Source organism: Drosophila gunungcola (genome assembly GCF_025200985.1).
Source record: "Drosophila gunungcola strain Sukarami chromosome X unlocalized genomic scaffold, Dgunungcola_SK_2 000032F, whole genome shotgun sequence".
NCBI lineage: Eukaryota > Metazoa > Arthropoda > Insecta > Diptera > Drosophilidae > Drosophila > Drosophila gunungcola.
In genome coordinates this window covers 523,781-543,746 of record NW_026453186.1, presented here as the reverse complement: position 1 = coordinate 543,746, position 19,966 = coordinate 523,781, and the positions used below count along the sequence as shown (strand labels likewise).

The following is a 19,966-nucleotide window of genomic DNA, read 5'->3' as shown; positions in this document are numbered from 1 at the left end:
ATTCTTGATCAGCATCACTAGGAGAGTCGATCTAGCCATGTCCGTCTGTCCGTCCGTCTGTCCGTCCGTCTGTCCCTCCGTCTGTCCTTCCGTCTGTCCGTCCGTCTGTCTGTCCGTCTGTCCGTCCGTCTGTCCGTCTGTCTGTCCGTCTGTCCATCCGTTTCTACGCAAACTAGTCTCTCAGTTTTAAAGCTATCTGCATTAAATTTTCCCAAAGGTTGTCGTTCTATTGCAGTCGGAACGAGCCGGATCGAACGATTATAGCATATAGCTCTCATAGGAACAATCGGAAAAATAAATGAAAAAAAAATTTAGCTTTGCTGTTTTTTAATTTTTTTCTAGTTCTTCGACATATAGTAATGGTTAAATATTTCAGAACTACGGTTTAAATTTAATCAAAATCGTACGACTATAACATAAAGCTCACATGGGAATAATAAAAATATTAAAAAAAAAAAAATTAATGTAACTTTTTTACTTTGAAATTTTATTTTAGAAATTCTTTTTGACTAATTAATAATTTGGCAGTTCAGAATTACGCTTTTAATTTTATTAAAAATGGGATAACGATATCTTACAGCCGCCATAGGAACTATCGAATAATTGAGCTGCAAATTATCATAGCTTCAATGTTTTTAAACATATACGCAAGTCAATCATAATTTAAATGTTTCAAGGATATTTAGTTTTTGCATTAGCTGCAAGGGTATGAACTTTGACTTGCCGAAGTTTGCTTTCTTTCTTGTTCTTAACTTAAATTTAGCAAAGCCAATAAAATGTTCTTTCTGGAGATAGAATCATTAAAACATGCTCTTCATGTCAAAAGATTAATAGCAAATCTTGGAAACAATTATATTTTTCTCTGAATAAAAAGCTATCTCATGGCTATTAAAACTTGTTCACAATAAAAAAACCCAATTGCTCTGTCGAAAATTCAAAAAGAGATGCCCCAGACCCGCCAAATAGAGAAAACATAACATTTTAACGTAAGAAACTTTTATTTATTAAACGTACAGCTCTACATACAATATGCACTATACTTGGAAGACAATTTGAAGCTTGTCGCGCATTATTACATTCATATACATTGTACAATGAAACTTTTAGCTTAGATACATACATATTTTGTTTATTATTATTTTAGATACGCTACATGTACGTTACGTGCTACAATAAATTAACTCTTTATTGTTTCGTCTTTTATTCGCCATCTCGCCGTGGTCAACATATATATCCAACCATAAACTCTTTCTAAGATATTTGTTTCGCAAAAATACCCGAAACTAATTTGCGCACCAAAAACTTGGACGCAACTTTGACTCAAGTCCCACTATCAGTTATACATACAAGCATATTTTTATAGCTCTATATAGACTACAAACTAAATTCTCGTAAAAAAAAAAAATTAATGCTTTATATTATTGTCATTGTCAGAGTGCAATTTAAGATTTCGTTAGCGGTTGCTCTATTTGATCGCCAAGTTTCTTGATTACTGGGGAGGGGTTGTTGGAGAACCAGGTCATTTCCCTCCTGGTCATTTGTGATTTCTATGCTGATATTGCTCGCAGAGGGTTTTCATTTCGATTCAAGCTGCTTTTCCTCGGCTTCCATTGCTGATTGCTCTGGCTGTGTATCTGGTAGCAGTCCCTAGTAGTTATAGGGGCCGTACTGCGAGCCATGATAATAGGGTCCTGGGTAAATCTGTGGCTGGGCATAGTTGGCGTACGGTGGATAGGGTGGCTGCTTCTGCGAGTAGACTGCAAATGGATATGGAAATGGGTTGTAATTAGTAACACTGTATGATCGCGAGGCTGCTGCTTCCAATCCCACCTGGCATCAGGTACTGCAGGTTCAGCTGCTCCTCCTTTTCGCGCTCGTTGCGGAGACAAACAGCCGCTCCCGACAGGAGGATGGCCGCCAGCAGACAGGTTCCGATTCCTGCCCAGGCCACGATGTACGACCAGTCGTAGGCAATCTTCGTGTTGTCGCGCAGGACCTGGAATAAAACAATCAAGTAAGTAAAACACAAATTAGCAATTGTTTTGGAAAGGTCAAAGAAGGAAAATTGGATTACTCCGTGCTAAAATTGTCATATAAGCAAAACTATTGATACAATTCTAAACTATTGGTTGTGAATCCCTTCGTAATAACAATAAATACATTTTTGATTGTTACATATTTAAAGGGACATTTCTTGGTTTTTGTTGCTGAAGTCATTTTAAGCTATAGAAAGTGCTCGGGATAGGAAATCAATCATTTCGAAATTATCAAATTTAAAATTTCAGTCACAAAATGATAATACAAATCATAGGCAATAATAATATATATAACTTAGCAGCCTTATTTTTTTAGACGCCTAATAAATTAAAACTATATGTTATTATTATTGGTACACTATTATTGGATAATAAAAAATAAAAGTTAATGCTAACATCCTTTTTTTAAATCAGAACTTAAAACTTTTTAAAAATATAGTTTAAGTTGATTTTTCTGTCAAAACAAATTTTTAAAAAAGGATTAAAAGACTAAATACATTTTCAAATATTACATGTTTTTTAAAGGGATAGTTCTTGGCCATTGCTTATGAAGTAATTTTAAGTCAAAAGAAATGAAAGGGACAAGAAATACCTAATTTCTTTCTTAACTTTTTTGGTTTGATATTTAGAGTATTTTAACATTTTTTTTAAACTTCTAATAAAATTATATGTACTTGAAGAGCAACATATAAATTGTGTTAATTTGTTAAACCACACAATTTTAAACATAAAATTGAGATCCTAAAGGATCGCCAGGGATTGTATATGGATACATACCGTGTTCCACTGCTGGAAGTAGTCCTCGCCGACGACCTTCTCCTTCTCGAAGAACTCGACGGTGTGCCAGAGACCCATGGCGCCGGCGGCCAGGAGGCAGGTGACTAGCAGCAGGATCGAGGTGGCCGTGATGGCGCCCGAGGAGCGCTTCCAGCAGCCGGAGAGGCCGGTCCAGAAGGCACAGAAGATGGTCACGAAGCTGATGATGAACAGGGCAATGCAGGATCGGGCCAAATGGAGGCGCGAGGTGGCGTCCTCGTTGGCGATCTTCTCGTCCTCCGCCTGCGGGAAGTAGTCGATGTTCGAGCAGTGCGTCTCGATTGGCGACAGATAGGTGGGCACTACGCAAATCGGGGAGACCAGTAATTGGTTTATCCTATATCAAATAGTTTACTAAGTCCATTACTCACCCGCTGAAGCCGGCGGCCGCTCCTTGGGATAGCAAATCCGGAAGAGACCTCGTGTCCTCGTGTAGTAATAGTACTTCACGTTCATGTTGTGCAAAAGGGACTCTGCATCCGAATGCTTGGCGGCAAAGGACTGCAATTTAATAGGGAAAACACAAAAATTAATAAGATGTACACTGGCAGTACTATATTTTTGTAAATCAAAAATCCATTAATTTAAACTTGAGCAAATCTATATAATAATGTCAGTTGAAATAGTTATTTAATTGTGTCTTAATTTAAATATTTCTTGCATGGGTTGAAAAATTATTCATTTCAAAATGGTGTTGAATGTTTTTGAGTGATGAGTAATTTTTTTATTTATACGCTATATACATAATTAAAAGTTTTAAATACTTAAAAAGGAAACAGAAATGAAGAATTCAATATAAGTTTTCTTGATATTGTTAAATACAAAAACAAAAAACATTTAAAATTGTTTACTGCAAGCCCTATACAAATTGATAAGATTGATAAATATGCTTATTTAGCACTTGATTTCGTGCAGCTTATGAGTTAACCTTCTTAAGGGATTAACGCCAAGAGTTAATGTCAAAACTCAAGCTCACAGCCAATTGTTATTCAATCGAAATTGGCAGTCGGCCAGATTTTCTATATGCTCATTAATAAACCCGTTTCCGCCCCTGGTGGGCGTCTCTTGATAATTTGTTCAACTACCTCGCCTCAGACTCCAATCACAATCGCAGTAAATAATTAACAACAACAATCGCAATCGCAGTGAGAAAAAACAGACAGTCAGCATTGAACCGCATTGAAAGCCGAAGTCGATCATCATCATCATCCGGTCATCTTAACGATATACGGATGTTCGGATGGCGTGGGCTAAAAGGGATGGTATATGGGTATACATATGCCATATGCTATATGCTATATAGCCATCGTATCAGATCGAGTGGCATTTTAAACACGTTCCGTGGTTTCTCATTGTTTTTTGGTTTTTAGCTGCTGGGTTGAGCAATTCTCGAGAGCGAGTTTACGGCCCAAGGTTCGCTGGGCCCAAGTGGTGTGCATAATGCATAATACAGTGCGTTTCTTGGCTGTAAGTTAGCCGGCATTAACGATCTCTAACTGATCATTGTCACCAGGGGCCGCATCTCGGCTGAGATCGTTTGGTAACTCAGTTAATGTAGAGGCCTTGAGCCTAATGGCTTTTGGGTAAGTGAGGTGTGTGTTAATCTGATAGTTAAGTGATCTATCTTTTAAGTAAATATGATCTTCACCTTAAGTAGGAAAATCTTTTGATATTGACATTTAACTCACTACGCAGAATGAACTAGCATTAGTATAGTAACTTTTTAAGTAAAAATCGCGTGAAGGAAATTCTGATTAAAAGCGTTTGTGGGTTAAGAGATTTATCTTTTAACCACAAATAATATCGAACAACAGATTTAAACATAAATGTTGATTTGATCAAACAATTTACCTTCCATATGCATGGAATATATATTTTAAAGGTTATAATGAGAACTCTCTTTTCCTAACGTAAGATCTAAGCATATATAAGTAAGCTGTCTGCATAATTAAAATAATAAAAAATAATTAGTAAAATAAAAGATCTTTAAGCGACATGCTTATAAATGAAGTGATTCTTTTATATAATCGCATTAATCATCTGACACCGTTTACTCAAAATCATATACTGTCATCTTTATTTAAGACCCCGAAATGTGATCTTAAAATTAATTGCAATATGACGCATTTGATTAAATCACCATTCAGTCTTCTGCCACCTTTTACTCATTGAATCGTGAACCGTGTTTTGAGCATTATAGAATTCCACGTAGTGCTGTCTAACATTTCGATTCCTGCCCCCCCCCCTCACCCATTTCTCTGCGTGCAATCCGAACTATCCGAGTGAAATCCAACTATTTCGAGTGATATCACGTTCCTCACGTTTTGGCAGTTTGCCAGAAATTCTACGATTTCGGTTTACGCGGATGATCGTTGGCTTTTCCACCTTCCCAAGTGGCGAGGGAAATCGCACAGAGACGGAACGGAACGGAACGGGATGAGACGAGACGAGACGAGACGAGTTTTTCTTCATTACAGCCATGCATTTTCATGAGAGGAAAAGAAATGCCAAGTCGAAAAACGTGTTTTACTGTACGGTATGTCCGGTACTTAAACAACAATGGGAAATACCAAAAACGAGGGGCTGCCGAAGGGGGTTCATCGCCCAGACCCAGGCTCAGGCTCAGACTCATATCGAAAACAGTTTTCGGTTTTTTTGATTGTTTATTATTTGTATATGTATATATATCGGATCGAGGGCCTATGTAAATTGGTGGCTTGTTGGAAAAAGATTTTCGCTTGCGTAACCCTCGTCTGGAGACTATGGCTAGGGCACCGTGAACTGGTTAGGGCGTTCCACCTTCCATTTCCATTTCCATTTCTTTTTCCATTTCCATTTTCTACTCGCCACTCAACCACTCTTGTGAAATGTTTTCGCTTGACTCGGCCCCAAAACGAAAAAAAAGATATCACAGACCCCTCTTTATTAGCGCCTCTTCAGCGGATTAATTTTGTAACTTTCTTATGAAAGTCTTGGGCAATTAAGGGCCCCAGACTTGTAATTTATATATATATGTATATGGTATAGCTTGTATATATCTAACAAATTGTCCAGCACTCAAACAGGAAGGGGGCTGAGACTGAGCTGGATTAGAAATGCATTCGGCTGTGAACGAAAACTGCTGTGAGAGATACTGTCGATAAATATGAAGAAATCGGTAATCAGTCGTGTGTACCAGCCCCAGACCCAGACGCGAACTCGGACTCATCCTACAGCGTAGGTGGAAAACGAGAGCGATTCGAATAGTCGGTTGGTCAGCTGGATTAATGCGGCATACTATATATGTATGTCCATGTGGCTATAGGGTTATGCATGGCGAGATATTGATTGCGAACAAAACTGTAATGCGAAAAGTGCTTCAAGGTTGATTGGTGATCGTCGATTGCCCAGCGCATAAGGCAAAATGGAAAACAAACTACAAATTATCTAAATAATTTTTTATATCACGTGTCGATCAACCAAGATCTTAAAATCATTTAAACGTGTCCAACTTTTTCTGCAGCCCGGGGGAATTGGTCCGATCGCCTAACGATAATACAATGCATTTTATTGGTAACCCAAATCAATACGATTTCATCTTCAGCTCAACACAAAAACTTTCTTCAATGAAATTACCCATCGAGCATATGAAAGAAAGTCCATTATGAAAGACTCTGACATATCGCTGCCAAAAAGTCTTAATTTGTTACTGAAAAGATTATCCCACTAAACCATTATTTACTAAACTCATTTATAAACGGGCGCCTGGGGAAAGCTTGACTTAAATCTTCACTTTGTTTTAACTGATTATGTTTGATATGCATTTTAATTAAATTTCATTTTCTATAAAGTTAAAACAATTTATTTAATTTCACTTGTAACGATAAATTTTTTGAAACAACCAGTAAGCTGATAATATTCTAACGATCTAATTTAGCTGATAGTAATCTATTTTTAAGATGGAACTGCAGCTTGGCTTCTCTGCGTGTGCAGAACTCGATCAGGTTTTCGGTGAATTGACTCAATTATCAGCATGACTCGACTTAAAAATTGTAAATTACCCTAATAATCTAACTATTCGGATAACAAGTTATTCTTTAATCGTTCATTTCAAAGAAAGGCGATGAAAGAATCCACAAAAGCGTCTGCTTTTTGTGTAATACTTGACTCTGTACAAATGAACATAAGTTATCTAATCCGTCAAATGGAGCTGCAGATCTTTAAAGCCATCGACTGGAATCTGTTGCATTCTCTACCGATTAATTTTACTGCCCAGAGGATGAGCATCATGCCATGTCCCAATACTTCCGTGAGCTAGTTTCTGTGGATAACGATATGGGCAACTATAGGCTTCGCTCTACCTGTCGCTTGTCTACTTGCTCAATGGCGACTTTCGGGCTGAGACAGGATTCAACGACAGCAACTGGACTACAACTTGTACCAGGACCAGGGCAGCCACTTCCAGAAGATTGCCCTGCGAACGCAGCTAAGAGGTGCCCCAAAGGACTCCATCGTGGGCGAGAGTCAATTGAAGTAGTTGGGCGAAAAGAAGCACCATGGATAACATAGTTAATTTGAATTTGTTTTCATTTTTTTAAATTTTGTTTTGTTATTGCTATTGTTTACTTAAGTATAAGCAAATATAAGAAGCGTTGTATCCAAACTTGATGTGTCTCTGAACAGATATGTATGTATATATAATATGATCAGAATTAACTCAGTTTGCCATTGCTATGTTTCAGGTTTGCTTTATGAAGAAATTCCAATCGATTGGTAGATCTGCGGAAACACTTGCGTACAGCCAACTGCAACCACTTGGCACTTGGTTTGGTGGCTTGGTGGTTCAGTGGCTTAGTGGTTTGGTGGTTGCCTCAGTTTCCTCGGTTTCCAGAGCTCAGTGGCTCAGTTGGACAAATGGCGGCGAGGCACAAATATTTTTATGACACCCGGGCCGGAGCAGCACATGCGAAACTAGTTTGGGGCCCCGGTGCAGACCAAAACTAGACCCACGGGTACCCCTTCTTCCCGTTTCGTACCCCTCGACTGCCGACGACGGATGTCGGTGATTAGCCAATCGGGCAACATGTGTAAGTCGGGGCAATGTGGGGCCGCTCGGATAAAACCAGATAAAGCCCCCCAGAGAGTGGTAAACTGGATCGGTTCTTGAGAGCAGGATGCCAGCAGCTGGACCAAGTTACTCCAAAACCCCCTCACCCCAGCAAAAACTGAAAAGCACTGGCTAAACGGACCGAAGTCAAGGCCGATCAAATGTTGCCCACCAGCGGAATTTTCAGTCCCCGGGGGTGTGGTTGTATATTTATTACACCCGCCACCACTGGGAACAAATATAAAAACAATTAGTCATCTATTTGGTATTTCTTTTCACCAAAAATGCATTCTATTGTGACATATTATTCGGATAAGTGTTAAGAATTTAAATCAAATTAAAGACAGGTGAAATTGATAGTCTTAATTGATTTTTTTTTTCACAGAGTTCGGATAATACCTATTTTGAAATTTTAAATGCCAGAAATGTGAATAATTACACTTAAAAAAAACGTATTAAATTCAAATATTTGTTCTCAATTTAAATACTTTGATTTTCAAGTAATGCGATTTTTACTTACTCAAATATGAAAATATTACATTTTTTTTATTTTTTTTTTGACTATTTTTGGAATTGATTTTAATATCTGAAAATTTAATTTAAATTTAAATGAAATTAATTTTAATCAAATAACAACTTTTTTTTCACAATAACTCAAATAATTTAATATTAATCAAACAATTTAATTTGCAATGTATTTAATTTGATGATTTAGTATGTAATTTAAATATTAATTTATTTTGAATTCAATAGACTCATGAACATGCTAAATAAACTATAATCAAAAACTATTTGAGTGTGTAAAATTCAAATAAAGTTAAAATGTGAAAGTGGTAGTCTTTATAATACCTTTTTAAAATGGATAATGATAAAATGTTAAATAATTAAAATAAAACAATTTTTACTATGGCAATAAGTAATTAAAATGTAGTATTATTTTTTTCCTTCAAAGGTGCATTATCTTGGTATTAACGTAGTATTCACATTTTCTTACCACTTTTACTTTAAAATTACTTAGCTTGCTGTTCAAGCATTTGTAAAAACAGCTGCAGATTAAAATAATTGTCTTTGTCTTGTATTTAATTGAATGACTTATTCTTGGCCCTATTTCTCGCGGTGCAGCATTTAATGAATAATTTATAACTCACTGCACCTTAGACAATACAAAACAAAAAAACAGTTTGCAACAATTCCGATGCACAGACATCAATTTTAGTCGCCGAACAACTGGTTTCTCTATTTCTGTGAATGTTTCTTTTCTGGTTTCTCGATTTGTCGAAAAAAAAGGTCGTGGGAGCGCGACATTGAGGGAAGATCGCTGAGGTATTTCAATTCCACATCGCATTCTTGACACTCGTATGCGTACTTTGGCCCACACAGATTGCCAGATCGCAATTACAGCCCCCGAAGAAGCCCCATTATATTTTTTGTACATTTTTATAGAAGACTCGACTCTACGCGACACGGAAGTCGCCACATTTGTGGATGAAAAGTGATAATGAATAAAAGTAATAATAGTAGCGAGAAGCGTAAATGGGCGCAGAAACCTGAAACCGATTGAAATCAAATGATTTGTTTATTGAGTGAAGTAGCGAATCAAAAAAAAAAAAACGTACACGATTATCGCTTGAAACTTTGTTTGCTCTTGCCGTTTTTTTTTTCCTACCATTTATTTTGTTTTTTATTTTATTTTATTTTATTTTTTTTTTTGGATGGGAAGCGAAAGCGTTTTGAATCGCACGCTCAAGCGGTCTCCGTAATAGGAGACCTCGGATGCAGAGATCTTCGAGACCCAAGAATCTCGCATGCGGATAATTGCGAAGAAATTAAATTTCGTATAGCCTTAATTTTCAATTGCCGGGACCTGATTTTTCGATAAACGTATGTATGCTTCAGGGGAAAATAACTATTCATAGGAGTTTCTCAGCCCCATTTGTATGTGATAGTTATAATGATCTAATAATTTGTTTACTTCCAAAACTTTTATAAGTTATCTATTTGTAAAAGAAGTTTTCTAGTTCTATGCTCAATTTCTCAATAAGAAAAAATGGAAACAAACTGAGTTCTTTGAATTTCACTAAACAATTTTGAGTTCTTTCGCCAAAAGATAACAGTTTTAAGCCGGAAACAGTCCCCGATAATCTACGTTTCTTCCCAGAATTCTCCCAGGCTAAAAATCAAATCAATTTCTAATCGCTCTGGCTGAAATTCTCGTCGCTCCGGGCCAAATGCAATTCAATTTATGCTAATTTAAGCCAATCGCGGGAATATGGCCAAGTGCTGATTAACCGATTTGGAATTTCACATGATGTCAGCAATAAAATAATAAATTAAACACTCAACGATGGCGTCAATACATGTGGAGAAATGAAATGGGTTCCGCTTCAGTAAAAACGCCAGCCAGAAAAAAAAGGTGGTGAAAAGAAATCTTCTGTCACACGCGGCGTATGCGCAACCCCAGCTGAAAATAATTAATTTCACATCGCGAATTAACATGTGTTTCGTCTTTCTCTCGACAAAGCGCTTACTAAGCGTAAAGGCCCAGCACGAAATTCATTCATCGCCACCAAATGGCAGGGAAAACGGCCAACTGGAATGAGCCAAGTGAAAAACTAAAAACTAAAATAACAAGACAACTGAACAACAGGCAGCAGCAGCTTTTCATTGGATATTTGATTTGGCTTCGGTTTTGGGTTCGCTTTTTTTTGTTTTTCTGCCTCTTTTCATTATATTTCTTATTTTGTATTTTCAGTTTTTTGTCATCGTCGGCATTGCATTGCCCAAAGTGAGACGGTTAAAAAAGAAATTGAAGACAGAAGCGAGGGAGACAAATGTATGGAGTGCATATATCCACAGAAAAAAAAAATATATTACACAAATAATTCCTCATAATTATTAGGAGTTTTTCACTTTTTAAACCGTTCCTTTGCGACCAAAAATTGTTTTAAAATAAAATGTAAGTCTGGTTGTTAAAGTATTATACACAATTCGTTAAAGAGAGCAATTCCCCATAACCAATATATATATATATACACTTACAATATTTGTCAAGAATTGTCGAAGTTGTATTTGGCTATCAGTGAATATCATTTTGAAATAAAGTACAAAAAGGGACTGCAACCTAAATTTGTTTTCGAAACAAAAAACACATTTTTTTAAGTCGAGCTACTATCATATTTTTAACAGTTTTCTTTAACTTATTACCAAAATTATACATGCATTATTTCTCATAATTTGTACAAAATGAATTTTGAATATTAATATTTATTTAACTATTTTTATATGAAATTATCATTAGAAAATAAACTAAAAGAATGTATTTGATTTGCTTAAATAGATCAAACAAGTATTTTTTATCATTTATATTTATAGGTATTATTTGATTTTTTCTAAAAGGCTTTAATCTGATATTATATTCGATTTTATTGCAGCTTGGGGAAAAGGGTTTTCTCTTTTCACCGATCGAGCAATGAACGCCGTTTGGAGTTAAAGACGCGGCCAAAGCGCAGTTTCATCAATTGGGTTTGGGTGCCCGGGGATCCCAATCCCCCAAAACCCCCCATCCCCCCCTCCGCCCGAGAGAGAAACAACAACTGCGAGTTAGGGCCAAAAAGCGAAGTGGCAAAGCAAACCGGCCAACTAGCCGCATACCAATTTTGAGTCGCTGTCGTTGTGGTTGTCTCGAAAACGTGAAACGAGTGAAAACTCAACTCGAAAACCAGTTTGAAGGGGATCTGAGAGGGGGGATTTCGGCTATAAAGGCGTGGATACGATACAAAACCCCATAGCCAAAGCCAAATGGTTTGGCCTAAGACAAAACAAAAAGCGATATGGCTTTGGCATGCCAGCCAGTACGGGTACCTCGAAGATATTGACCAAAGGAGAAGCAGTGGTGGTCGGTGGGGAAAGCCATTGGTAGACAGGGACATTAGTGTTCAAATGCCTGAACTTTGCTAAGAGATGAAGTAAACTGAATATAAATGCAGAGGAAGGAATAATATATTTCGAGTTAGTATCAGAAGTTAATAACAGCGATGACAAAAGAAAGTCAAATAAATGTTTAAAATTAAACAACTGCAAGGAGATTTAGTATATAGATATAGTAAGCTATATGCTGTATTCTTGTTCTTAATTTAATTGTTTTTTGAAATGCTACCAAACTGTGTAATCCCAATTAGGCGGTATAAGGTTTTTGGCTTAATGACTTAATGTTTTCTTCTAAAGAAAAATTATTTTTATTCGATAAGCAACGAAATGGTTAATATTCTCAGTATGCTGCGGCATCCCAGGAGGATTTCCATTATGAGGATCGTTTATAATCGATCTTGGTATTTAATTTTCCACTCCACTGGGGATGCACTTCATAAGATTGCAGGTTCTTTCGATGGTTTCCTGTACAGGTAGCCCATCTTAAATTACCTGTTGCACCTGAGCGGTTTTTTCAAAGTCGCTTCTAAGGGCGGAAATTAAAAAAAGAAAAGAAGAGGGAAGGGAAGGGAAGGGGAAGGGGAAGGGAAAGGGAGAAGGGAGAAGGGACGAAACGTAAATAAAGAGTAGGGAACGATGACCCAAAATGAGGGAGGTCAAGGCAAACGAATTCCCTTCTGCTACGATTAATTCTAATGGCTTTATAAGTGCCCTTAACATTTTGCTTAACACTTCGACGCTGGGAGAGATTTCATCCGATCCACCAGCAGATCTCACCGTAATTATCGTTCCCTCGATTCCATTGAAACTTTCGGATTAGGCGACAACTTCACCCGGAGCCCCAAAGTCAAAAACGTGCAAATATTTTCAGCACACTTTGAGTCGTTTTCTTCCTCTTCTTCAGCTGTTTTTATTGTGATTTTTTTGTAGGTAACTTGTTTTGGTATGAATGGTATGCGCACACACACTCAAACAATCTCCGTATTACCTTTACAAATACTTATACCTATATCTCTCTCGCGTCTAATGTTTTTCCCTCTCTTTCGGTTGCACCTCTAATTCGGAGTTAGTCTTTCTACAGTGGCACCTCTTCAAGACAAACTAAACCTTATTTGGAATGCAAGTAAATTTGTTTTAGAATTGCATATAACAGATATTGAAAAATACTAAAAAAAACCAAAGTTCAACTTGAAATGTGAGTCCCAAATTAGGTTTTTAAAGAACAAATCAATTTACAACAAATTCCAAGGGCATAATTATTGTTGAGTGACTTATTAGTTTGTAGGCCTTTACATTTAGAATTCAATGTTCCATAAGTTTTTTGTAGAAAATGCGCAAGAAATACCTATCTTTTTGGGAACTTCAGATATTATTCAACAACTATTGTTCAACTTTAATATGTGGTCTTATTTGAAAAGATTAACCTTAATAGAACGGCACAATATCGGCTGCATCCAAATATCAAATGATTTTAAAATTTGAATAATTTTACGAGCAAAAGCAGCGATGGGCTAACAGAAGTCTGACTGTTTTTGCAGTGTACAAATGTGAAATTGTGCTGGTGTTGGTGATAGTGTCTCCTACTCCTCTTCTCAATCTCTTCTTCTTCTGACTGGGCTCTTCTTCTTTTTTCGCTTCTCCATTCATCGCGTTTGGCTTGGCTAAGCGCTCGCGTAGAAAGTTTTAACATTAACGGCCGTTGCCCACCCTCCAACTCCCCCTTTTCCCCGCCCCCTTTTTTCTACTCCCCCTCACACCCCTCCCCCCAGCCACTACGTTCCAATGCCAGTTGTTGGCGTGTTTGCTTTCGACCTTTCTTCTTCTCCGCCTTGCCCTTATTTTCTTTTGGCCAAGCACAAAACGAGCAACTGTTACTGTTACCACCGTTTGTTGCTGTTGCTTTTGTTGCTGCCTCTCTACCTCCTCCCCTTCTCTCTTCCTCCCTTCCTCCCTTTTCCCCTCCTCTTTCCGCACAGTGGGCCACACACACCTGTTTGCAGTGCACAAACGTCAGCAAGTGCATCCCAATTATCTTGTTTATCTAAGCTTCGCCATAGTAATTGTTCTTGGAAGAGGGACCCCAGATTACGAAAAAAATTTTAGGATCCACAATGAGTTATTACTCTCAAAGGTACTCCATATTTTGTATTTCAAAGTAATTCGTATTACACTGATATGAGAATATTTAAATTTGATTTCTTAATAGATACATGGACATTATTGTTTTTTGCATTTTTAGATCCTAAAACAACAATGTTAGTCTCTATAAAAGCACATTTCTTTTCGGACGATATTTTCTGTACAATCTAGTAAGAGAATTGCAAAGATTTTCTATCCTTTTTATTGATCAACGAATATTACTAATTTTAGAAAACAGAGATCCGGTTCATTTCATCATTAAATGATTTTTATTTTCAGATATTTGTATATTTAAATAATCATAATTAAGTAAATTTCTTTTATGATTCTTATATTTTTGTATATTTCACATTTTCCCTATAGTGAACTTCTCCTAAAACAACACTTCAATTAAGAAAATAAAGATTTACCATGGTATTAAAATTTGAATACATTTGCAAATTCAATTTTTACCAATAATTCTTCACATCAAACACCTTAAGACACCTATAAATCTAATGACTAGATTAGCTGTTCTTTCATGGGCATGACTTTGAACCCGATCTTCTGCTAGATTTCTTAAGATGTTGCCTAATCCCCCCCAATTAACTCAAATTTTGCTAAATCTTTTGACCCACTGTGCGGAGTTCGTAACCGGAGTTTAAGCTCCGTTTTAAGCGGCAGAAGCGGAGTCTTCGGCGATGGCTGCGGCTTCTGCTTCTGCCACGCAGTCGCAGATGCACCGTATTTTCGGTGGCTCTGGGTCTGGCTGATTATGTATTCCGAGCAGTTGGGCCTTGGTTTAATTCGATTCGTAGCCCCCACTGTTTTTGGTTTTTTTTTTTTTTGGTAGCGGGCCTTGGCTGCCAAGACGCCAAACTGAAGACGCCAAACTGAAGACGCCACACTGAAGACTCACCTGTATCTGGTTGCGCCAGACATCGTAGTGCAGCCAATTATCCGTAGAGAAGGCGATCGCCAGTAGGGCGGTGGCGATGATCGCGCAGATCGTCGCTATAGATAGTGTTACGGCCGAGCAGGGCATTATGGTGTATTTATATTCCGGATTCCTGTTTTGAAATCGGTCTCTTTTTCGGTTATATTTCGAGATTTATCAACCGAAAATCCAAACCCCGAATAGAATTAACTACAACAATCTACAGTTGCTAATATTCTTTTTCTTCTTATTCTACTTTGTCTTCTTCTTCTTTGATCTGTGATCTTCAGCGTCTTCTGCTTCTGCTTCTTCTTCTTCTTCCGCAGCTAGATTTTTCTGCTGCTTCTTCTTGCTACTTGCTACTGCTGCTGCACAAATACACAGTTAAAAGAGCAGCAACCAGTTTGGAAGGCACAGTAAAAAAAAGAACAATGTTCGTTAAAAAAAATAATAATTTTAGCAACGGGCCAGCAGCACTAACACACTGACACGGCCTCCAGCACACACGAACACTACACACACACACACACGCGCGCCGGCAAAGAATCTGAGCCGGAGAATCTGGAGAATTGAGAATCTGAAGCTAAGCAGCAAAGCGAAGCGAAGAAACTGAGAACTGAGACGTTGTGATCGCAACAACGTTCGCTGGCGGACTGAAATTGGTCGGCGACTGAGTCCGACTTCAGGTAATACCAAACAGCCATACCCACATACCCCATACCCACATCCATACACCCAGTCTCAAGTCGCAGTCGACGTCGCAGCTGGCGTCGCAGCTGGCGTCGCAGCTGGCGTCGCAGTCGGCGTTTCATTTGAGCGCATTGCAATGCAACGATATGAGGGGGAAAGAGAGATAAGAGAAGGAGGCAAGGAGACGACATCGCCTCTTCTACCTGCTGGATAACGCGAAATCAAGAAAGGTAGACCCGGTCCAGAATCCGAACTACGAAATACTCTAACAGACCGTTAAAATTCATACCCATCTAAACCAAAATAGCGATGATCCCCTGAAAACACCCAAGTTTCAGATACATATTTAGTTAGTTAAAAAGCGAATAAAATAGTTGACGGCTTTTATATCTTAATAATGAACCAATGCCGTTCGTGTAAAACAATCCAGAAACCTGTGGCTATTTTACTCGAACCATATAGAATATTATTAACCAAACATCATTCAAGAAATAATAAATTTATTTAATTAATTTTTTGAACACTTTTTTATACAGAGAGCGAATAATTTTTATTTAAAATAATATTTTTGAAGGACTACTGGAATTTAATTTATAGACCTCACAAATTTATCTATTTTACTTCTGTCCACAAAGTGTATAAAAATTTAACAATTGATAAACATATTTAGCCAAATAAACTCTCAAATAACGATTTTTACGGTTCCTGTTGTTTCTACAGATTTATACCAATATCCAGAAATATGAGCTAGTGCGACGACTGATAAATAAGTCAAACTAATGAGTTGTAGTCATTTAATTAAAACTGAACGATTCATAGATTAGAAACGTTGTTATGATAGGAAAAAAATCGATTTTTTAGGGTAGAAGACTTTAAATTTGAATACCCTCTGGATAGGGTATACGAAAGCCAAACAACAACAGAGCCAGTCAGCAGCCTGTTGATATTTTCTTGTTTTCGTTTGGCATGTGGTGTGTGGTGTGTGGTGTGTGGTGCTCTTGGTGGTGCTGCTGCCTGGGCCAGTGGTTTCGGACTCGGAGTCAGAGTTTCAGTGGGCAGGAAGGTAGGACGCGAGGCACAGAGGCGTAGGCGGTGGGCTGGAACTCGCATTAAAGGGGGAGGCAACCCAGCAGAGGGGAGTGCTCCCATATCTTTCCCGTATCGCAGTAATTCCGCGCCGGATCGTAACTCTGTCAAAACGGAGCAACATATTTTATTTGCAACATATTGGGATCAGCCTCCTCAATGCATTATTACACTGAAGGGCCATCATAATATTATATTTCAGTTGAATTTTACTAAGGTTAAACAATCGGATATGTGTATATCAAGGTTTTCGTTTTATATCCAACCCCTTTTAAATTGACAGAACCAAGGAATATACGGGGGATACTAAATCCAACTTCATAGATTTAAAGAGATTTTTAAAATTATTATTATTATATTATAATAAGATTATTATTATATTATATTGAGATCATTTTAAGAAACCATCCCATATATCATTTGATGGGTTTTTATAAGACACAAAAATATTTGTACTATAATTGCTGGATAATTATAAAGTAATTAGTTTTCACATGTAGATTATTGTTGAGACACCTATTAAATAGTTCCAATTTCAAGCCTGGATTACCATCTGTGATACAGACCGATTCGTAGGCAATATTTAAAATGGTTCATTTGAATAGGGGCAGTTCACTGAAATCGATTGGCAAAATAATACGCCCAGCTGAAAAGAAAGCAATTAGCTCCTACGGCCAGAATTTTTCTATATATGTTGATTCTAAACAATTAAATGAAAATTCCGCCCATTATTTCGGCCAGATGAGATTAAAGACGGCTTTTTCCACCGCCCGCTGTTAATCAGGGCGCAGCCAATGCCCGATTTCGCACAGTGTACAATTGAGCCAAAGATGCTGCGGCTGCGCAGGTAAAAAAAAAACAAACACAAACAAAGATACAGATACAAACACAAATGCAGATGCAGTGTATCTGTGCGCGGCATTGGCATCTCGCAGCGTCTACTTGTTGTTGTTGATTTTCATCGGCTTTAATGCCTTTGTCTATTTTGGGTTTCTGTTTATGGCGTGGGTTTTTCTCAATTGCATTTTTGGGCGCGCTCTCGACTGCATCAGCCCAAACACAATGACGGGCAAAATAATAGCAATTCTTAATATATTGGAAAATCAATATAATCACCAAAAAACATATAGCGTCTAACTAATTTTTTTGTTTTTAATAAATAATATACAAAGAATAGTTGCGAAACTTTCCAACTTACAATAGCAAAACTATTGGCTTACACATTTTAATATAAAATTCTTGGTCTAGTCTTGGTCTCTCAGTTTTTAAATTAACCAATTTTCTAGAAATGTTCTGATTTCTAGAAATATTGGGGATGCCATAAAAATCATTAAGATTTTGAAATGACTTAAAAAGGTGTCCGACAACAATCTGCAACAACAAGTATATTTTGAATCCAGAAGTCGTCCTATTGATTTATTTCCAAATACGACGTTATTTTGACTCCATTCTTTTATACTAGTGATTTTGTGGCACCCCCTCTTATCCTAAGTTTTAATACCAAGAAGCCTTGGTATTTGCCCACTATTGAAAACCTGGTTTCGGAATTATCAAATTTACTTTTCAAATTTTTTTCCTTCTTTTTTAAGAAATATATTTTTTTGAAGAGATATATCTTAAATTTTAGTTATTCATTTCAATGTTTTATAAAAACGCTTTTATTGTAAGAAAATTGACTATGTAAGGTCTTTATAATTTAAAAGGTCTATAAAGACAGATAATTTTATGGTGATGTGGTCAAATTCTTTTCTCGTTTTTTAAGGAACTTAAAGAAACCCTGTGCTATTCATTTGACTGCTGTTGTGGATGTCATTTGTATGCGTGTGGAAATACCAGAATTACCTAAATAACAACAAGAATAGCCATGCACTTATATAGCAATGTTTGTAATCGGATCGGATCGGCATGTTGGCCAGTTCTCGATCTCAATTGCTGGCCAAAAGTTTCAGGCCGTTCGAGTGTCGGTTTGTCTGTCTGCCGTCCGTCTCTCTCTGCGCCCCATCTGCCTTCTCTTTCTGGCCGCCAGTTCATATGTAATTCGTTTTCTTTTCGCATTCCGATGACATTCCACGGCGTCGCATTTTTGTTTTTGTCACAAGTCCCGACTTGTTGTCACTTTTCAGTGCTCAGTCTACTGCCTTTTCTGTTTTCAGTAGTTACCACCTGAGAGGTGGTAACCAGCATTATGCGTTATGCGTTATGCATGCCGCCTGGCATTTAATTCACATTTTAGCACAAATTATTAAATATTTGACAGGCCGGCCGAACAACGAAAGTGAGAGCGATGGTGAAATGGCCGGAGAAGCAACTTCCGTCACTGCTGCACACAGAATGGCTAATTTATGCGATTATTGGCAACCATGGAAGCCCTGCCATTTGCGGCCGTATTTCTGTCATTTTAATAACTCTTGCATTGTGGACGAGCACTGGCCACAGCGCCGCAGCGCAAATAATCACAAAGCCCAGCGAAACGTGTTCGCCGCAGTGAAAGTAACGGCCAAAGTCAACAGTCAGCAGGTAACAGGCACAAGCACTAGGCACCAGGCACCAGGCACCAGGTAGCAACAGGTGGTGATCCCGACGGTCAGAAGCCAAAAATGGCAACCACTCCCATCCCAGATAATCCTTGCCAATTCCGAAAATTTGCAATATTTAAAAGCAGAATACAACATGCCAAGCCATTTATGAAAACACCTACAATAATATCTAAACAGGGCAGCTTTTAGAAGCTGTAAATATTTACAAACGTAATTTCGAAAACATTATTAATTAAATTATTTTTAATAATTTATATTGCTCATGTTCTATTGCATTCGTTTTTGTTTCTAAGCAAATGAACAATCTTAGTGATAACCTTATATCTTTGGTAAATACATTTACATATACACATTTCTTAGTTCCAGCTTAAATTCAAATTTAAACCCAAAAAACGGCTGTATAATCGATAATTCAATCGAATATTCGATTCTTTTCCTTGAGCTATCAGTGCCATCCACCACTGTTTGGGTCTATCAGTAAATATCTAGACGCGGTTTGAAACTTAGCTTAATAGCTTCTATGTCATTTTTAGGTCCTTTCAACGATGTTCAATCTGGCTGAAATACCACAACTAGATGCTTACACATCGTAAATCATCAAAAATTATGTTTTTAAATTAACTAATACATTTTAGAGATTTAAAGATTTTGACAAAATAATTCTCGGCAGAAAACAATCAATATTTGCTTTAAAACATAGGTTACAACTAATTTTTTTTAATATTAATGAAGC

At 37.4% G+C, this 19,966-nt stretch overlaps 1 protein-coding gene across 1 annotated transcript; it reads right to left on the bottom strand.

Moving 5' to 3' along the window:
• Positions 1-979: 979 nt before the first annotated feature.
• LOC128260523 (uncharacterized) lies at positions 980-15,594 on the bottom strand. Its single transcript, XM_052993601.1, has 5 exons — positions 14,903-15,594; positions 3,224-3,353; positions 2,814-3,154; positions 1,831-1,996; positions 980-1,757 (listed from the first exon to the last, which is right to left on the bottom strand). The coding sequence occupies exons 1-5, from the start codon at positions 15,026-15,028 to the stop codon at positions 1,648-1,650; spliced, it is 873 nt and encodes a 290-aa protein (XP_052849561.1). The 5' UTR covers positions 15,029-15,594; the 3' UTR covers positions 980-1,647.
• Between the last annotated feature and the right edge of the window lie 4,372 nt (positions 15,595-19,966).

What these genes read in the sequence shown, in the direction of transcription:
- LOC128260523 (XM_052993601.1), bottom strand. Translation starts at nt 15,028, where the DNA reads ATGCCCTGCTCGGCCGTAACACTATCTATAGCGACGATCTGCGCGATC. An exon ending in ACTTCCAGCAGTGGAACACG is followed by an intron (nt 1,997 to 2,813) that starts GTATGTATCCAT and finishes GTTTTATTCCAG; the next exon opens with GTCCTGCGCGACAACACGAA. An exon ending in CCTGCAGTACCTGATGCCAG is followed by an intron (nt 1,758 to 1,830) that starts GTGGGATTGGAA and finishes ATCCATTTGCAG; the next exon opens with TCTACTCGCAGAAGCAGCCA.